Source organism: Oncorhynchus gorbuscha, linkage group LG14, assembly GCF_021184085.1.
Source record: "Oncorhynchus gorbuscha isolate QuinsamMale2020 ecotype Even-year linkage group LG14, OgorEven_v1.0, whole genome shotgun sequence".
NCBI classification, from domain to species: domain Eukaryota; kingdom Metazoa; phylum Chordata; class Actinopteri; order Salmoniformes; family Salmonidae; genus Oncorhynchus; species Oncorhynchus gorbuscha.
In genome coordinates, this window is record NC_060186.1 from 13,678,979 (window position 1) to 13,699,116 (window position 20,138).

Here is a 20,138-nt window from a genome sequence, read left to right on the forward strand (position 1 = left end):
CGCTGTGGTCATCCAAACCTCTCCAATCCACAAACACTTATCCGGATTTTAAAAAAAACGGTAAAGTTGATTGACACTTCGTTTATACAAAACAAAGGAACACAGAATAACAAAACCCAGGGTCCAGAATTATTGAGGCTCGTGAGCTGAATAGGATCCAAATTGGTAATTAATTGCCCCCTTTTAGAAAGGAGACTAACCGCGTTTCCAACCAACCTTTTTAGGCGAATAAAGTAGGCCTATATGTCCGATAAAAAAATGACAAAAAAAAACAAACCTGATGGAAACAGCTAATTTTTGTCGGTAAAATATAAGGTTGGATATTTTTTGTGTAGGTAAATGTATTAGGCGAGAATTAAGATGGAAACGCGTTTATGCCCAAATATTGATATAACTATCATATCGAAGTAAACTTGGAGTCACGGAATGACATGTTTATGTGGTCATCCTACTACGACTCGGGAAAACATACAGTTTATTAGGCTACAGATGAAATAAATGAGGAAGAACTTCACAGGGTGGTGAAAGTGCAAAGTGGTGAGCTTGATGCTCCTTTCCAATAAATATCCAGGATCTTATTCTGGTGATTTGATGAATCCATGCTTGGCTGCCGTTTGACAAATTAAAACAATCTCCCTTTTGGCCATAATAATATTATCATGTAGACTGTACCCACAACTGTATCTGCGAGCTGGTGGATAGAGCGCACGTGCCTATACCAGAGTGGGCACATTCGCTATTTAACACGTTTTGTGACAACAGTAGAGTTGAAAATACAATGGAAACCCATTTAACTTTAAAAAAAGTTCATTTGTACATGCGAATTTAAACGCAACAGTTATTTGTATGTGCACTGTGTCATCACACACAGACTTAGCACAAGTCAATTTGATGAAAACACATCAAATGCGCATATTTTTTTGATTTTTGAATATTCACAAAAAAATATGTTATCAATTGGATGGAAACCTAGCTAGCGACTCACTTTAAACTAATGTAACTGCCCAGTGTTTCCAGATTTCTATGAAATATGACCTATAATAACTTACAATATGAGTGAAATAGTTTTCCTTACAAGATTTTGTATTAATTATGCTAAAAAGCAGCTTTTCTGTGTTGGAATGGTGTGGGCATACCCAAAAAACTGAATGGTGTGTGTGCACTGGGCATTGTAAATATTAACGGAAGTAGACCATTGAATGGCCAACTCATCCTCCTCTAGAAGAGGATAGGCCAGCTCATCCTCCTCAGGGAGATGACATCATGTTATATGAGGAAATAGCAAGCTTTTTTTAAACATCTGTTTAAAATACAAATTTGAGGTTAGGATTTTGAAGGGTTTTTTCTCCAATTTATGCCTTGGCCACAAATATGAGTGTAGGACGAGTCAAAGCGATTAATATTAACTTTAAAATTGAGATTTTCACTGGGCACTTACTTTAAAATTGTGGAGTTTGAGGGCCTCCTGAGTGACACAATGGTCTAAGGCACTGCATCGCAGGGCTATAGACGTCACTACAGACCTGGCTTCGGTCCCAGGCTGTATCACAACCGGCCGTGATCGGGAGTCCCATAGGGCGGCGCACAATTGGCCCAGCTTTAATTGGCTCATCGTGCTCTAGCGACTCCTTGTGGTGGGCTGGGCGCCTGCAGGCTGACTTTGTTCATCAGTAGAATTGTGTTTCCTCCAACACATTGGTGCGACTGGCTTCCTGGTTAAGTGGGTGTGTGTTATGAAGCGAGGTTTGGCGGGTCATGTTTCGGAGGAAGCATGACTGGACCTTTGCCTCCCAAGCCTGTTGGGGAGTTGTAGCGATGAGACATGATCGAAATTGGGGAGAAAAGGGGGTAAAATACAACAACAAAAGAGTTTGGTTACTTGGCTAAATGCACTTCTGCATGGGCTATGTTGACAATATACTACTGATGGCCTATCCCAACAAAATCCCAGCTAATTGGAGTGGAATGCAAGCCAATTGAGATTTATTAACTGATCCATATTACACAGTACCAATATATTAATGAACTATCCTGCCCTATGCAGAGAAGATTATACCAGGGGTTGGCCTTTAAATTCCTAGATGAATTTTTAATAGCCTACCAAAGTCTTGTTTCCGTTTCCAAATGACTCCTAAAGGGATACTTTGGAATTTTGGCAAAGAGTTCCCCAGAGTCAGACGAACTCGGGGATACCATTTTTAGGTCTCTGTGTCCATTATGAAGAAAGTAAGGGGATAGCTTTGCGAGCCAATGCTAACTTGCATTAGTGCAATAACTGGAAGTCTATGGGTATCTGCAAGTTATCAACTTCCTTCAAACTGCACGCAGAGACATAGAAATGGTATCCACGAGTTCATCTGACTCTGATCTGACACTGATAGTGTAGTTGGTGACAGCACTGCTGGGGATATGGGGTTTGATTGTAGCATATTCACTCTCTGCAGAAGGCTTCCAAATATTGTGAAATTTGAACGAAATCAATAACAAACCGTTTCTATGTACATGCTGCCCTCGTGTGGTCAGTGCTGGTGATGAGCATTATACAGTAGTACAGTAAAGTCATGGAGCTGCATTGGTATTCAGGAATGATGTGGGGCTCTGACCCCCAATGCCCCCTCCCCTTCCTCCTTTAGCTCAGTGATCTCCTGCTCTAATTCTTTGATAGGCCCTCAACCCGCCTCTTCTCTGCTGCTTTCCACTTCACCTCAATGAGCCCAGCATGGCTCCTCTCTATGGAGCACACCAGAGCCGACCTGCATACTGTCTAATATCTCTCATTCTCTGTTTTGCTGAAAGCTCTAGTTCTCCTGGATTATATCCTGCACTTCTGTTTCCATCTTCGCCATGAGTCTTCCTCCCTGCACATCTATTACACAGTAGACAATGGGACATGTCAGTGTTATCCTAGGTCATGCATGCAGCAGCTCATGATTAGTGATAATTTATCTATCCTTTAACAGTACAAGAGTTTTCCCATTACATTTACATTTACATTTAAGTCATTTAGCAGACGCTCTTATCCAGAGCGACTTACAAATTGGTGCATTCACCTTATGACATCCAGTGGAACAGTCACTTTACAATAGTGCATCTAAATCTTAAAGGGAGGGGGGGGTGAGAGGGATTACTTCCCATGATACATACCTAGGTGTATGTTTGTCCACACACACACACACACACACACACACACACACACACACACACACACACACACACACACACACACACACACACACACACACACACACACACACACACACACACACACACACACACACACACACACACACACACACCTGAACATGCTCACACAAACATATTAACATTGATGTAAGGACATCAGTATTTCAGAGGAATTTCCACTGAAACCATCCCTTGCTGTTGGAAGTATTATTCATGATCTCAAGTTCAAACTTGCCAAATGGTTTAGTAACAGGCGAACGCAGTCTATGACAGTCTACCTCTATGCCATAAGTTCTTCATGCAATTCCAGACTAAATGTATTCATAAAGAAACATTTTATTTGAAATGAAATACAGATTTAAAATTTTGTTTCAAATGTTTTAATTCAATCACAATTACCTTGGACACCAGTGGTTTCCATTGATGGTCACTCCTCCTGGGGCATGGCCGAAGACTGGGTTTTGTCTTGAAAACATCAATTTGCTTATTTGCTGCGTTACATAGAAATTAGTAAATCTTTATCTAGGTAGATTACATCCATTGATAGCAAATAAGTCACATCATGGCCCAAAGATTTTGGGGAAGTGGACCGTGGTGCAATACTCAACACGATAACCACTATAACCGCTAGAGGGCGCCATTGGCACCCATAGGTGTTCAGTTGACTTCACATGGGCAGTCTTTTGAATAAAATGCAACCATTTGAAGATGGACATGGATAAATATAACAGTTTACTGTCCTTTATGTATCTATAACATTTCCGTTAAAATATCTGCCGCAATGAACATTTAAATCATGTCTCTTAATTTTTGCCCCTCTGTACACTTGGTGGCGGTACATAAATAATTCGAGCTCTTTTTCTCAATCGATTAACCTTTGTTTTGGGTCAAAGTTGAAAGGCTCCAGCTTCCTGGTTTCGGCGGCAATGCGTACAGGTCTGGACGTTTTTCGTCGAAAAGATAGTAAAGTACTAAGATATAAAAGCACCACATTTCGTACAGCAATGGTGAGTGTTGATATGGTTGGTTATAATAAAATTGTCCGGATCTGTTGAAAAGAGAAACGGATTAGCAGTTGAGTTGGGTGCCTTTTTCCAGCAAGCTAACGTTATCCCATTCATTCATTGCATTTACAGTGAATGAGCAGCAAATAAAGTCATGTTGCAGATTGAAATCTAATATGCGTTTCATTGCATGATGATAGACGTCTGTTCGTCCCTACACATGGGTCTGAACGTTCTATTTTGTTCCATTAAATTATTAACCATAACAATTAGTCCCACCTTCTTCCTGTTTCTGTGTGTCTGTAGAGTTTACCTCTGAACCCTAAACCCTTCCTGAATGGCCTGACAGGCAAGCCGGTGATGGTGAAGTTGAAGTGGGGGATGGAGTACAAGGGCTACCTAGTGTCTGTGGACAGCTACATGAACATGCAGGTGAGGGAGCACACCTGGACACCGGTGCTTTTAGCAACGTGGGTGTATTTATATACGCTAGCGTTGCTTTCAATTGAATGTGGTTGCACAAAAACAGTACGTGGGAAGCCAGAAGTTAAAAACAGTTCCATTTCAGCTTACAGTGCTGGTGGACAGGACGGTCATTATGACTGGGAATTTGAGACCAAGCATTGTTATTTAACAGACTTTCCAAACGTGGGTCTGTTGTAGACTCACTTCCTATCTGCTTATCTCATATCAAAATAAGTCTCCCACAAGTTATTCATTTTAAGACTTGTATTTTGCGCCGAACCTGGACAGTGTGTGTGGCTGGTGCAAATAAATGGCGACGTAAATTTGTCACGTTTTTGTCATTGGTTTCGACAGTTGGCGAACACAGAAGAGTATGTAGATGGAGCGTTGGCTGGTCACCTTGGAGAAGTACTTGTTAGGTAAATAAGAGCCCTCTTCTGGATTCTCTACAATGTTGCCTTCTGCCCCTTGTCCTTCACTCCTGAGGTGATCATGATCGGCAACGACTCCATTCATGAAATACCTACTTTTCTTAGAGCAGTGATCTGGGGTGTATTCATTAGTGTAGACTGTTTAAACAGAAAGCATTTTTCAACAAAAACAAGTTTCATATTGGACAAGTTCAGGTAGGTCCCACAAAGTCCCACTTTGGCTTGTTTGGTTTGTAGTAAATAATACCCCAGTTCAAGAAAGGAAGTATTTGTTGAAATCGGATGTTTTCTGCAATAGAATTGAACTCCTATATTCTGAAATATTTGTTGAACTGCAAGTCAACCCTTTAATGAATACCAGTAGAAATGTATTCTCTCTGGACTTCTGTATCCAGCATACTTCTGGTGTGACTGATGCAGATGTTTGATAGTGGCGGTTTTCAGTGTACTTCTCTATGATCTAAAGTGCGTATTCTCTACCCACAGGTGCAATAATGTTTTATATATTAGAGGAGTGGAGGAAGAAGAGGAGGACGGAGAAATGAAAGAATGATGGCGAGGATGAGACTTGCAACTGAAGATCTGGATGAGTGTTGTTTGATTCTTTGTTTTTTCATTTTCACTGTGTGGAAAACGGACTCTTGGTAAGAAAGGTAGCTTTACATGTGTGAAACTTTCAAGAGCATTTTTTATTTTATTTTTACTGTTTATGATCCAATATGTATTATCACTGTAGAATAAATGTAGAAAATGATGGTTATTGTACCCATTCCTGAAACCTGCTGTCTGGTGGTATTATTACAGGTTTGTGAGGGAGGTGATTGATGTGGTGTCTCAACCTTATTAGCAAACACTACACATTGAACAGAACTTGTTAATCAATGTACCATATTCCTAATTTCCAAAGCCCCTCCCAAACTTGCACTTTGAACACCTGTTGTCCACATATGAACTTTTCCCCAAACCACTAGAAAGTGACAGAGGTGACTTACAAAAGTAATTCATATTTTTAAGCTTCATTTCGACTATTTCAACATGTCGAACAAACTTTTGGTAAAGAATGCGAAACAGGTGGTTTTAAGTTGCAACAACGGTGAGAAGTTCCTGACGAAGGAAGGGATGTGGCTACTAGTTAATGTTTGTTACAATTTGGTTAGAACGAGTTGACTACAGCTTGCCCTAACGTGCTGTGAAAGCAAAACTACATTTTGGCTAAACCAAATGTTATTCCACCGCAAACTATTGATTTAAAAGAGCTGTGTATTGTTCGTGCAGCGACGGCCTGATAAAGGATATTGGACTTGCGAGCACCATTGATATCCAATATGCAGGGTGCTCGTTTGATGAAGTAATCGATGCAACTGGCATGTGTGTCATTCCAGGCAAGTATCCGTGCAATACACCACCCTGGACAATAGGGGGCGGTAGATCTAGGCGTGCACGAAGGTGTAAACATGGTTTTTGCTATCTGGGGTCCTTAACCATAGCCCTTTCCCAATGCTAAACTTAACCCGTACCATTTTAAATGTAAATTTCAATGGTGTGGGACGTCCCAAGGATCCCGGATAGCAAGGGCCATGTAAACATGCAACCATGGCCACGTTTATTTGTCAAATGTCGAACAGTGCAGATAGAAATGCCATGAATAGGGCTGATGTTATTCCTTATTCTACATGTCAGAGCATAGGAGGTGGGTGGCACATTAATTGGGGAGGACAGGCTCGTGGTAATGGCTGGAGAGGAATGGTATCAAACACGTGGTGATGAGCCGTTCTCCCCTCTGCAGCCTCCTGTGTGTCAGAGAACCATGTTTGGCCTACCTGGCATATTTTAATGTTGCAAAATGTTTGGTCCTGCTGAATGCTCCCCTGTTCTATTGAAACAAATATTTGAATCATTGGTTTGGTGTTCTATCATGTAGAGAATTAGATTTTGTAGAAATGCAGCCGTGCTCTGTGTATTATTACGTTTCAGGACTGGTTGCTGCACACACCCACCCCGTATGGGCTGTAGACAGGGTGCATGAATTTGCCGTGAAGATAAATATGACTTCCATGGGTCCTGTCCCCTCTTCTTCAACCGCTTGTAATGCGACTCACCTTTTAGAGTAAAAGTAAAGGTTTATATGGCATTTACACAAGCAGCCCAATTCTGATATTTTTCCCACAAATTGGTCTTTTGACCAATCTCATCAGATTATTTCACACGAGATCTGTTTTTTAAAAGACCAAGTTGTGTAAAAAGATCAGAATTGGGCTGCCTGTCAAAATGCAGACTAGGTAATGCTGTGTGTGGCGACAGTTGGCTGGTGCCACTTACATGGATGTGCACTGTGCCGGAGGAGAGATCCACTTCACAGTGGAACACACCCGGGCTGCTCTTGCCTCCACCCTGTACAAACATCGTTCTTTACTGCTAGGCAGGACACTAGTGATATGGGCCATAAACTTTTATTTCTCCCTTAAGATGACCTGACCTCAACCCCCCCCTCTCCATCACTAATCCATGGCTCTCTCCCCTTATCAATGCCTGCCACATGTAATCGCTTCCCTGCACTCAACACATTCCAAGCTTAGTTGCCCCCACTATTTACCTTCCTCCTATATCCCCTAACTTCTGGTGTCGACCCTCTAAACCTCAGCACTCCCTCAGTGACATAAGTATATTTCCTATTCTCAGAACCCAACATGTCCATCTCACTTAACCATTCCTGCATTGTGTGTGTGTTTTTTCTCTCTGGTGGGGTAGAGCTCGACCTAGAGCTCGACCTGGAGGATGTGACAGATAATGGCATTGCTGCCATAGCGACAGCTAAGACCACCGCCGTCCTGCTCCCAACCACCGCTTGCATCCTGCGGTTACCCCAGCCGCGGGCCCGAGACATGCTGGAGGCTGGGGTCATTGTTTCCCTGAGGAGTGACTTCAACCCTAATGCCTACTGTTGCTCGATGGTGGGTACCAGAGGACGGGGGTGGAGGAGGAAAGTTAGGGGGGAAAGATGGAGGGGACTGTGGGTCAATGAGTTAGTGGGAGAAGGTAAAAAGCCTATTCCTCTATATAGCGATCCCTCTGTGTCATCTCTTTATCCCTCTCTGTCAATCCCAGCCGGTGGTGATGCACCTGGCGTGTGTCAACATGAGGATGTCCATGCCCGAGTCTTTGGCCGCCCTCATCATCAACGCAGCCTACGTCCTGGGCCGCTCTCACGCGCACTGCTCCCTGGAGGTCAACAAACATGGCGACCTGCTGGTCCTCAACGCACCACGGTAAAGTTACTGTCAATAAATACTACTATATTGTAAGAGCTGGCTTCATTTACTGGTCAGACACCACAGTGTATGTTACAGTTGACCGTTGAGTCATCTAGCTGCTGAAGGTTATCTTGTAATTGTGGTGAGGACTGTGTATGGCGTTGTCTAAAATGCAGTAGCTGTGTGAATGGAACCGAGTGGTTTGTGTGAGTGAGACTGCCTACGGTTGTGTTGATTGTGTGAGTGAGACTGCCTACGGTTGTGTTGATTGTGTGAGTGAGACTGCCTACGGTTGTGTTGATTGTGTGAGTGAGACTGCCTACGGTTGTGTTGATTGTGTGAGTGAGACTGCCTACGGTTGTGTTGATTGTGTGAGTGAGACTGCCTACGGTTGTGTTGATTGTGTGAGTGAGACTACCTACGGTTGTGTTGATTGTGTGAGTGAGACTGCCTACGGTTGTGTTGATTGTGTGAGTGAGACTACCTACGGTTGTGTTGATTGTGTGAGTGAGACTGCCTACGGTTGTGTTGATTGTGTGAGTGAGACTGCCTACGGTTGTGTTGATTGTGTGAGTGAGACTACCTACGGTTGTGTTGATTGTGTGAGTGAGACTACCTACGGTTGTGTTGATTGTGTGAGTGAGACTACCTACGGTTGTGTTGATTGTGTGAGTGAGACTGCCTACGGTTGTGTTGATTGTGTGAGTGAGACTGCCTACGGTTGTGTTGATTGTGTGAGTGAGACTGCCTACGGTTGTGTTGATTGTGTGAGTGAGACTGCCTACGGTTGTGTTGATTGTGTGAGTGAGACTGCCTACGGTTGTGTTGATTGTGTGAGTGAGACTGCCTACGGTTGTGTTGATTGTGTGAGTGAGACTGCCTACGGTTGTGTTGATTGTGTGAGTGAGACTGCCTACGGTTGTGTTGATTGTGTGAGTGAGACTGCCTACGGTTGTGTTGGGATGGGATAAGATCCTTACACCAGAGCCACCGATTGTCTTGAGACCTCCCCTCTGTATTGTTTGACACGGTTGTGGATTGTTTGATGTGATACTAAAAGCACAAGAGATGAGGTTTGGACCCATAACCTCTAGGTAGGACAAGCTCGCGGAGTGGAACTGACCTTCCACAGATTTGCATTATTTTCCAGATAATGCAGAGCCACTAGTTGATTATCCCTTTTCTTAAACCAGGTCTATCATTTGACACATTTGCTGCTTCAACATCCACTGAAGTTGCTTACAAGTTTACTAGATAGCGACAGTAGTTGCCTCGGTAACCAAAGAAACAGACTTGCTAGTTTAGCTTACCAAACCATCAGTTCTACCTTGCTGTTATGAACTTTAATTTTAAAAATGGCAGTGGTTTCAATGAATTGTTATTTATTTTTGCAGCTCAAACATGTATTGAACTACAGCGATTGAGCTCTACCGTGCCTTATATGGAAATAATGCCAATCTAGAATGGCCTTCAAGCCAATCAGAAACAAGTATTCAACAACGTCATGGCATATGTCTTTGATATTGAGTTGCTAAACTTGAAGTGTAAGAGTTAAGGTTTGAACTCAACCACAGTGGTGCAAGGTGTGTGTGTGTGGGGGAGGGGTGCAGACTCCTTCACACTTTTCTTGCTCCTCTTTGTATGTTTGACATTAATCGTTGCAGAAATCGACACAAGTGTAAAGTTGAGGTTTAAACCCACAAACTCAAGGTTGAGACAGGGGATCTAACCATTGAGCCACAAAATCCTGCACGTTCTCTCTTGAACATACAACCTCAGAATCATGAGGCAGACTTCTGTAATATTCTGCAGAATGAGGTGGCATTGTTTCTAGACTATAGTTCACACCTGTAACAGTTTCTAGATGACGATAGTTCACACCTGTAACAGTTTCTAGACTATAGTTCACACCTGTAACAGTTTCTAGATGACGATAGTTCACACCTGTAACAGTTTCTAGATGACGAAAGTTCACTCCTGTAACAGTTTCTAGATGACAAAATAGTTCACTCCTGTAACAGTTTCTAGACTATAGTTCACACCTGTAACAGTTTCTAGATGACGATAGTTCACACCTGTAACAGTTTCTAGATGACGATAGTTCACTCCTGTAACAGTTTCTAGATGACGATAGTTCACTCCTGTAACAGTTTCTAGATGACGATAGTTCACTCCTGTAACAGTTTCTAGATGACGATAGTTCACTCCTGTAACAGTTTCTAGATGACGATAGTTCACTCCTGTAACAGTTTCTAGATGACGATAGTTCACTCCTGTAACAGTTTCTAGATGACGATAGTTCACTCCTGTAACAGTTTCTAGATGACGATAGTTCACTCCTGTAACAGTTTCTAGATGACGATAGTTCACTCCTGTAACAGTTTCTAGATGACGATAGTTCACTCCTGTAACAGTTTCTAGATGACGATAGTTCACTCCTGTAACAGTTTCTAGATGACGATAGTTCACTCCTGTAACAGTTTCTAGATGACGATAGTTCACTCCTGTAACAGTTTCTAGATGACGATGATAGTTCAGTACTAGATGCTTTAGTAAACAGAATTGGAATTTGAACTGAAGGAAAGATGGCCAGCACTTTGACAGAATAAGCTTAACTTTTATTGAACACATCTCAGTAACTGATTTTACAATAATGCATCCATACAATATAACTAATCAGTTAAAGGATTTCTAAGGCATGAAACCAAACCTCTGTCCCTCTACTCTTTTTTGTGTTGAAGCCATTCATTCTATTCTGGATGACCGAGGGATAACCCTGCACCCACATACACACAGTCCAACCCCCCTTCCTCACCCACCCTTAGTCCCGCCATAACTGAACTAGGGCTGGGATTCAATCCAACTGCGATTCAATCCCAGCCAAGAACATTATAATGATAAAGATGATCCTCAAAAAACATTAAAATTGCCTTTGTGCACAAAATGATACATGGTTTGTGTAAATATAAACACTAAAATAAAAGTTGTTTTGTGGCATGTGTGTGTGCAAGTTTGTGCCTTTTTAGAGTATAATTTTCTATAAAAGTAATGGGCCTCAAACTGTGTGTGTTCTAAGCTTCGTACTTCTTCCCGGATCGGTGGATCTGCTGGTACAAAGTCATGGAGAAGGCCATACCCAGGAGCTGCAGACAGGAAGTCACATCAATCACACTGCAACAACATCATTACACACACACACACACACACACACACACACACACACACACACACACACACACACACACACACACACACACACACACACACACCTTACCTGTATGACCAGAACACACATGGCGATGGTTCCCAGCAGGTGTTTATTGTCATCCAGCCACTCCTCCACCTTCTCATAGCAACCCTGACAAGAGAAGAACATACAATCTTGAGAAGTGAAAAAGGACACTCCTACACAGGAATACACACACACTCCCTTGGTGGGAGGGAGAAGATCAGACACACACTCCCTGGTGGGAGAGAGAAGATCAGACACACACTCCCTGGTGGGAGAGAGAAGATCAGACACACACTCCCTGGGTGGAGGGAGAAGATCAGACACACACTCCCTGGTGGGAGGGAGAAGATCAGACATTTTTAAACAAACACAAACTGACCCGTGTCCAGAACTGGTTGGTGGCATTGCGCCCACAGTCCTGGTAGATATCCTGACAGCAGTGGTCAGGAACCACCTTCTCTTGCAGGGCAGTGTGCCAGTCTGTGTACCCATTCACCCCACAACAATGCCACTGACAGGGAGAGAGAGGAGACAGGGTTATATATTGCACCTCTCCCTTGTGGAATGTTATGCTATTAGTGTGGCGTTATATGGTAGATCATTAGTAGTTAGGTACCGTACCTCTGTCTGTATGGTGTTCCAGGCGTTGCATGGTAGATCTGTAGTTGGTGTTCTGTCTGTATGGTGTTCCAGGCGTTGCATGGTAGATCATTAGTACCGTACCTCTGTCTGTATGGTGTTCCAGGCGTTGCATGGTAGATCATTAGTAGTTAGGTACCGTACCTCTGTCTGTATGGTGTTCCAGGCATTGTATGGTAGATCATTAGTAGTTAGGTACTGTACCTCTGTCTGTATGGTGTTCCAGGCATTGTATGGTAGATCATTAGTAGTTAGGTACTGTACCTCTGTCTGTATGGTGTTCCAGGCGTTATATGGTAGATCATTAGTAGTTAAATCAAATCTAATTTTATTTGTCACATACACATGGTTAGCAGATGTTAATGCGAGTGTAGCAAAATGCTTGTGCTTCTAGTTCCGACAATGCAGTGATAACCAACAAGTAATCTAACTAACAATTCCAAAACTACTGTCTTATACACAGTGTAAGGGGATAAGGAATATGTACATAAGGATATATGAATGAGTGATGGTACAGAGCAGCATACAGTAGATGGTATCGAGTACAGTATATACATATGAGATGAGTGTGTAGACAAAGTAAACAAAGTGGCATAGTTAAAGTGGCTAGTGATACATGTATTACATAAGGATGCTGTCGATGATGTAGAGTACAGTATATACATATGCATATGAGATGAATAATGTAGGGTAAGTAACATTATATAAGGTAGCATTGTTTAAAGTGGCTAGTGATATATTTACATCATTTCCCATCAATTCCCATTATTAAAATGGCTGGAGTTGGGTCAGTGTCAATGACAGTGTGTTGGCAGCAGCCACTCAATGTTAGTGGTGGCTGTTTAACAGTCTGATGGCCTTGAGATAGAAGCTGTTTTTCAGTCTCTCGGTCCCAGATTTGATGCACCTGTACTGACCTCGCCTTCTGGATGATAGCGGGGTGAACAGGCAGTGGTTCGGGTGGTTGATGTCCTTGATGATCTTTATGGCCTTCCTGTAACAACGGGTGGTGTAGGTGTCCTGGAGGGCAGGGAGTTTGCCCCCGGTGATGCGTTGTGCAGTCCTCACTACCCTCTGGAGAGCCTTACGGTTGAGGGCGGAGCAGTTGCCGTACCAGGCGGTGATACAGCCCGCCAGGATGCTCTCGATTGTGCATCTGTAGAAGTTTGTGAGTGCTTTTGGTGACAAGCCGAATTTCTTCAGCCTCCTGAGGTTGAATAGGAGCTGCTGCGCCTTCTTCACGACGCTGTCAGTGTGAGTGGACCAATTCAGTTTGTCTGTGATGTGTATGCCGAGGAACTTAAAACTAGCTACCCTCTCCACTACTGTTCCATCGATGTGGATAGGGGGGAGTTCCCTCTGCTGTTTCCTGAAGTCCACAATCATCTCCTTAGTTTTGTTGACGTTGAGTGTGAGGTTATTTTCCTGACACCACACTCCGAGGGCCCTCACCTCCTCCCTGTAGGCCGTCTCGTCTTTGGTAATCAAGCCTACCACTGTTGTGTCGTCCGCAAACTTGATGATTGAGTTGGAGGCGTGGGTGAACAGGGAGTACAGGAGAGGGCTCAGAACGCACCCTTGTGGGGCCCCCGTGTTGAGGATCAGCGGGGAGGAGATGTTGTTGTCTACCCTCACCACCTGGGGGCGGCCCGTCAGGAAGTCCAGTACCCAGTTGCACAGGGCAGGGTCGAGGCCCAGGGTCTCGAGCTTGATGACGAGCTTGGAGGGTACTATGGTGTTGAATGGCGAGCTGTAGTCGATGAACAGCATTCTCACATAGGTATTCCTTTTGTCCAGGTGGGTTAGGGCAGTGTGCAGTGTGGTTGAGATTGCATCGTCTCTGGACCTATTTGGGCGGTAAGCAAATTGGAGTGGGTCTAGCGTGTAAGGTAGGGTGGAGGTGATATGGTCCTTGACTAGTCTCTCAAAGCACTTCATGATGACGGAAGTGAGTGCTACGGGGCGGTAGTCGTTTAGCTCAGTTACCTTAGCTTTCTTGGGAACAGGAACAATGGTGGCCCTCTTGATGCATGTGGGAACAGCAGACTGGTATAGGGATTGATTGAATATGTCCGTAAACACACCGGCCAGCTGGTCTGCGCATGCTCTGAGGGCGTGGCTGGGGATCCCGTCTGGGCCTGCAGCCTTGCGAGGGTTAACACGTTTAAATGTCTTACTCACCTCGGCTGCAGTGAAGGAGAGACCGCATGTTTTCGTTGCAGGCCGTGTCAGGGGCACTGTATTGTCCTCAAAGCGGGCAAAAAAGTTATTTAGTCTGCCTGGGAGCAAGACATCCTGGTCCGTGACTGGGCTGGGTTCCTTCTTGTAGTCCGTGATTGACTATAGACCCTGCCAACATGCCTCTTGTGTCTGAGCCATTGAATTGAGATTACACTTTGTCTCTGTACTGACGCTTAGCTTGTTTAATAGCTGCATTGTTTATATTCGGACATGTTACCTGACACCTTGCCCTGATTAAAAGCAGTGGTTCACGCTTTCAGTTTCATGCGAATGCTGCCATCAATCCACGGTTTCTGGTTTGGGAATGTTTTTATCGTTGCTATGGGAACGACATCTTCGACGCACGTTCTAATGAACTCGCACACCGAATCAGCGTATTCGTCAATATTTCCATCTGACGCAATACGAAACATGTCCCAGTCCACGTGATGGAAGCAGTCTTGGAGTGTAGAGTCAGCTTGTTCTGACCAGCGTTGGACAGACCTCAGCGTGGGAGCCTCTTGTTTTAATTTCTGCCTGTAGGCAGGGATCAGCAAAATGGAGTCGTGGTCAGCTCTTCCAAAAGGGGGGCGGGGCAGGGCCTTATATGCGTCGCGGAAGTTAGAGTAACAATGATCCAAGGTTTTACCACCCCTGGTTGTGCAATCGATATGCTGATAAAATTTAGGGAGTCTTGTTTTCAGATTAGCTTTGTTAAAATCCCCAGCTACAATGAATGCAGCCTCCGGATAAATGGTTTCCAGTTTGCAAAGAGTTAAATAAAGTTCGTTCAGAGCCATCGATGTGTCTGCTTGGGGTGGGGGATATATACGGCTGTGATTATAATTGAAGAGAATTCTCTTGGAAGATAATGCGGTCTACATTTGATTGTGAGGAATTCTAAATCCGGTGAACAGAAGGATTTGAGTTCCTGTATGTTTCCTTCATCACACCATGTCCCGTTAGTCATGAGGCATACGCCCCCGCCACTCTTCTTACCAGAGAGATGTATGTTTCTGTCGGCGCGATGCGTGGAGAAACCCGTTGGCTGCACCGCCCTGGATAGCGTCTTCCCAGTAAGCCATGTTTCCGTGAAGCAGAGAACGTTGCAGTCTCTGATGTCCCTCTGGAATGCCACCCTTGCTCAGATTTCATCAACCTTGTTGTCGAGAGACTGGACATTGGCAAGAAGAATGCTAGGGAGTGGTGCGCGATGTGCCCGTCTCCGGAGTCTGACCAGAACACCGCCGCGTTTCCCTCTTTTTCGGAGTCGTTTCCTTGGGTCGCTGCATGCGATCCATTCCGTTGTCCTGTTTGTAAGGCAGAACACAGGATCCGCGTCGCGGAAAACATATTCTTGGTCGTACTGATGGTGAGTTGACGCTGATCTTATATTCAGTAGTTCTTCTCGACTGTATGTAATGAAACCTAAGATGACCTGGGGTACTAATGTAAGAAATAACACGTAAAAAAACAAAACTGCATAGTTTCCTAGGAACGCGAAGCGAGGCGGCCATTCAGTCGGCGCCGGAAGTCCTGTCCTGTTAGGTACAGTACCTCTGTCTGTATGGTGTTCCAGGCGTTATATGGTAGATCATTAGTAGTTAGGTACCGTACCTCTGTCTGTATGGTGTTCCAGGCGTTATATGGTATATCATTAGTAGTTAGGTACCGTACCTCTGTCTGTATGGTGTTCCAGGCGTTATATGGTAGATCATTAGTAGTTAGGTACTGTACCTCTGTCTGTATGGTGTTCCAGGCGTTGCGGAGGCCAGCGTTGTTGTTGGTGCTGTACAGAGCAAGTCCCTCTTGCAGGTCCTGTCTGGCGTTATCACTCACCTGCACACACAGTGGATCATGAGAAATGTAGGCAGAGGCACTATGGGTACAGGAACCATAGAAGGAAGGATAACATGGGGTTGAATTGACAGGAGGGTTCTATGGGAGTCTTACATTGTCTGTGTATACGAAGAACAGGATGAGAAGGATCAGCTCCGCCAACAGAATAACCAACAACGTGATGAAAAACTACAGGGAAGAAGAGAGAGGGGCAGGTGAGGTTACCAATGTGCCAAGCAATGTAGTGTGGTGCATTGTGGGTTGTGTAGTTCACTCACACTCAGCAGCAGACACTTGTTCTCCTTGATGGCACCCAGGCAACCCAGGAAGCCTGTAACCATGATGACAGCACCCAGGGTGATGATGAGGTTGGCAGCAGAGATGGAGGGGAAGGATGGTGATAGGGTGGCAAAGCTGCCCTGAGACACAGACAACCACACCCCCACACCCAACAAACCACAGCCCCCCAACTGAAAGAGGCAGAATAAAATATAAATACATGATTATTGTCATTACTCTAATCATTATTATACCCTTTGTATACTATGATTTAATAATAAAATAATGCAGAATCAGAAGATCAATTCGTTTGAAAACCATGATGTGTATAGTGAGTTTGTTCACCCACCCAGAAGAGCAGGTTGAAGAGGAACAACATGTATTTGACGCAGCAGAGGCAGCCGCGAGCCATGGTGAAGCTGTGACAATCTGCAAATAAAACGGCAGTGTTTATTATGCAAAACTTTTGTGAAGAATGTGTACGTTTCTCCCCTGCAAATGATCAGCAATCGACTACAAGTCAAATGTGACTGAATATCTCGATGACTTCAAACATTGTTCGAACTTGTTTCCTTTTAGTCGTTACAACGGAGTGTATTTCCATAGTCACTAGTAAATAGTAATACTGCACTCAACTATTGTAATTCCTCAAGAAACCACCAGTGCAGCGTAAACAAATCAAAACTCGCAGGTATAGAAGGGTTGGTTGTTTAGCAACAAAATCAACGTTTACACAACTATAGGGCAAACCCGCGGGTTTGGCTTTACATTACTGACAACATGTAAACTGTATTTCGAATTCAATGTTTATTAAAAACAGAAATACATGTGCACAATGAGCAACTGTCTATCAAATACATCGTTACAGTTGTTGGTTAGCTTGCGAATTTGGGCCATAGCATTGACATGAAATCTGTCAAAACAAGACATGGTATCAAGAAAATGAGCCACTTACGATTCCCTACATGGCACTTCTCATTCTGGCGAGCAATCTGGTCATCCAGAACCACAAGACGCTGACTTCTGCCCCCATAGAATCATGCACATTGTTTTCGTGACATGTCCAGCTAACCCATCTATTAAAATGTCAAGGGTTTTTTGCTAAAAAAAAAAACAACAACTGGTTGATCTTTTGAGAGATTACAGACTACGGGCTACATTTCCCCAGGTGAATATACATAAAGATGAGTAGCTCCTATCCATCTGCTTCACATGTACCAGTGAAAATATACTCCGCTGTAATTCCTCAGCGAAACCACGAGGGCAGAGTTTGCTCAAGATTGAACGTGACTGGAGTCCTATGGACTAAAGCAACGTTTTCATAATTATGTAGGCTATCCAGTTCACTCCTGATATAGAAGTGTTTGGGAACGTCGTATATACGAGCACAATGCCAAAACCTCCAGGTAGCCCCGCAGAAATAACAGAAAATGCATTTGAAAAACTAAAGAACATACAGAACAATGTTTTGATTTAGTCACTTATTTCATGGGAAAGGGCTGCCCTCTTGGGGTCGTGTTGAGGCATGACAATTGATACTATTTGAACATGTAAACTGTTCTCGTAATAATTTTACCACTTAGATAAGGAATTAGATGGTGCAGTCGAGCCTTCAGTGGAGGGATCTGTAAAACAAAGCACACACAACTATTTCATGTAGGCCTACTGTTGTTCTATGTAGTAGAAACTTAGTTATGTTCTTCTGGAAATTATTTACCGAGCCAATAACAGTGTGATGGGCTCTGACACACACACACACACAGAGAGAGAGAAATCTACAATCACTTTTAGGACAAATACAGAATAATACATCATCCCTCTTCATCTTTTTTCTACATCGCCACCACAGGAAGTGACATTTGGTGAGGATCGAGAAAGAAACATTGTTGCTCGCTCTAGGATGTGTTATGTTACTGTTTGAATCTGATAGTGTTATGATGTAACTTCTGTTAAAATAAAATGTCAACATTGTTTAGCAGCCAGGTCCAATGATTTTGGCCACACTTCTGATTTAATTAGTTAACGTTGTAAACATAACTTTGGTCGTGCGTAAATCTTTACAAGCATATATTCTCATCAAAAGTTTAGAACATTACACAGACTGGATTGATACCCAGACTACTAGGATGATTTTAGACTTGTCCTAAACACCATGGCCGAAGTATCCAGACCAAAGAGATGATTCCGTACCGTAACTGTGCCAGCTCGAGTTCAGCTCATCCTCATTTCAACCATCTCTGACTACTGCGACCGACCTCTATCCGGTTTTCCAGCGTAGAATTCGCGATAATGCAGAAGTTAACAAATCCGATTGTATTCTTTTTGTAGGCTATATTTAAACTTTCCTGCTGTCGTCGATGAATCGCAGGCGGAGTATTTTCTCTCAGAAGGGCGGAAACTGGTCTGGAGGCGTGACTGTGGCGGGGAGGAATTATGTTTCCGAATGGAACTGCAACGAGAGTGTGGGACGTCCTGGGAGATAATGGATTTATGTGTGTGTGTTACTGTGTGTTGACATTTTTCTTTCATGGTACATTATCTAATAATAATGTGTAGCCTAACAGAACATAACTGCACACAAATACAAACACGGCCCCAAAGCCAAGTGAGAATTTAATAAAGATGAATCATACCAACATTAATAATTATAAATACTTTAGACATGACTGTACAGATAAACTCCAAATGACAATACAAAATATACAAAACAGTGACAGTTCCTTTCATTTGCAGCCCTATAATATCCATAGCATTAAGCAGGGATGTGTTCCCCTGTGTTGTAGGGTCTAGGGTGGAGAGACAAACCACTTTCCAGTTTCAGTCAGAATCATGGGAACAAGTACCTTTGCAGAGAAAACTGGAGTGGCTGGAGCCACGATGGGAGTTCTCAGGAATAAACAGAGCCCAGGAGACATAAAGAGGAGTGGAACTCAGTGCCAACCCTCCCTTCCTCTCTTTCCTCTCTTCTTTCTCTCCCTTTCTCTCTTCTTCCTTCCTTCCTCTTCTATCTTCCTTACTCTTCTTTTTCTCTCTCTTCTTTCTTCCTTCCTTACTCTCTTCTTTCTTTCTCTCTCTTCTTTCTTCCTTCCTTACTCTCTTCTTTCTTTCTCTCTCTTCTTCCTTCCTTCCCCTCTTTTTCTTTCTCTCTCTTCTTCCTTCCTTCCCCTCTTCTTTCTTTCTCTCTTCTTCCTTCCTTCCTTCCTCTTCTTCCTTCCTTTCTCTTCTTCCTTCTTACTCTCCTTCCTTCCCTCTCTTCTTCCTTCCTTCCTCTTCTTCCTTCCTTCCTCACTCTCTTCTTCCTTCCTTCCTCACTCTCTTCTTCCTTCCTTCCTCACTCTCTTCTTCCTTCCTTCCTCACTCTCTTCTTCCTTCCTTCCTCACTCTCTTCTTCCTTCCTTCCTCACTCTCTTCTTCCTTCCTTCCTCACTCTCTTCTTCCTTCTTCTTCTTCCTTCCTACTCTCTTCTTCCTTCCTTCTCTCTTCTTCTCTTCTCCTTCCTTTCCTTCTTCATTCCTTACTCCTTCCTTCTTACTTCTTCTTCCTTCCTTCCTCTCTTCTTCCTTCCTTCCTCTCTTCTTCCTTCCTTCCTCTCTTC

The 20,138-nt window shown here is 43.6% G+C and overlaps 3 protein-coding genes across 4 annotated transcripts; 2 read left to right on the forward strand and 1 right to left on the reverse strand.

Moving 5' to 3' along the window:
• The first annotated feature begins 4,062 nt into the window (after positions 1–4,062).
• LOC123995602 (small nuclear ribonucleoprotein F-like) lies at positions 4,063–5,861 on the forward strand. Its single transcript, XM_046299232.1, has 4 exons — positions 4,063–4,190; positions 4,494–4,619; positions 5,007–5,071; positions 5,570–5,861. The coding sequence occupies exons 1-4, from the start codon at positions 4,110–4,112 to the stop codon at positions 5,634–5,636; spliced, it is 339 nt and encodes a 112-aa protein (XP_046155188.1). The 5' UTR covers positions 4,063–4,109; the 3' UTR covers positions 5,637–5,861.
• Positions 5,862–6,704: 843 nt separating this feature from the next.
• LOC123995601 (probable imidazolonepropionase) lies at positions 6,705–9,276 on the forward strand. The gene is made up of 2 exons (XM_046299231.1): positions 6,705–8,034; positions 8,189–9,276. Exons 1-2 carry the CDS (start codon positions 7,771–7,773, stop codon positions 8,351–8,353), a joined length of 429 nt encoding a protein of 142 aa, XP_046155187.1. The 5' UTR covers positions 6,705–7,770; the 3' UTR covers positions 8,354–9,276.
• A 1,654-nt stretch (positions 9,277–10,930) lies between these two features.
• LOC123994479 (tetraspanin-9) lies at positions 10,931–18,964 on the reverse strand. Of its 2 annotated transcripts, XM_046297109.1 has the most exons (9): positions 18,734–18,964; positions 18,120–18,168; positions 16,893–16,972; positions 16,543–16,734; positions 16,379–16,453; positions 16,163–16,264; positions 11,946–12,077; positions 11,609–11,692; positions 10,931–11,477 (listed from the first exon to the last, which is right to left on the reverse strand). In XM_046297109.1, exons 3-9 carry the CDS (start codon positions 16,953–16,955, stop codon positions 11,406–11,408), a joined length of 720 nt encoding a protein of 239 aa, XP_046153065.1. In that variant the 5' UTR covers positions 16,956–16,972; positions 18,120–18,168; positions 18,734–18,964; the 3' UTR covers positions 10,931–11,405. The 2 variants fall into 2 exon arrangements, with proteins under 2 accessions (XP_046153065.1, XP_046153066.1); XM_046297110.1 differs by lacking the exons at positions 18,120–18,168; positions 18,734–18,964 and adding an exon at positions 17,499–18,051.
• Between the last annotated feature and the right edge of the window lie 1,174 nt (positions 18,965–20,138).

Excerpts from the sequence above, each read along its gene's own strand:
- LOC123995602 (XM_046299232.1), top strand. The coding sequence starts at position 4,110 with ATGCGTACAGGTCTGGACGTTTTTCGTCGAAAAGATAGTAAAGTACTA. Across the intron at positions 4,620-5,006 it reads ACAGCTACATGAACATGCAG|TTGGCGAACACAGAAGAGTA; the intron begins GTGAGGGAGCAC and ends TGGTTTCGACAG. Across the intron at positions 5,072-5,569 it reads CTTGGAGAAGTACTTGTTAG|GTGCAATAATGTTTTATATA; the intron begins GTAAATAAGAGC and ends CTCTACCCACAG.
- LOC123995601 (XM_046299231.1), top strand. The coding sequence starts at position 7,771 with ATGTCCATCTCACTTAACCATTCCTGCATTGTGTGTGTGTTTTTTCTC. Across the intron at positions 8,035-8,188 it reads ATGCCTACTGTTGCTCGATG|CCGGTGGTGATGCACCTGGC; the intron begins GTGGGTACCAGA and ends TGTCAATCCCAG.
- LOC123994479 (XM_046297109.1), bottom strand. The coding sequence starts at position 16,955 with ATGGCTCGCGGCTGCCTCTGCTGCGTCAAATACATGTTGTTCCTCTTC. Across the intron at positions 16,735-16,892 it reads TCTTCAACCTGCTCTTCTGG|TTGGGGGGCTGTGGTTTGTT; the intron begins GTGGGTGAACAA and ends TGCCTCTTTCAG. Across the intron at positions 11,478-11,608 it reads TGTGTGTTCTGGTCATACAG|CTCCTGGGTATGGCCTTCTC; the intron begins GTAAGGTGTGTG and ends TCCTGTCTGCAG.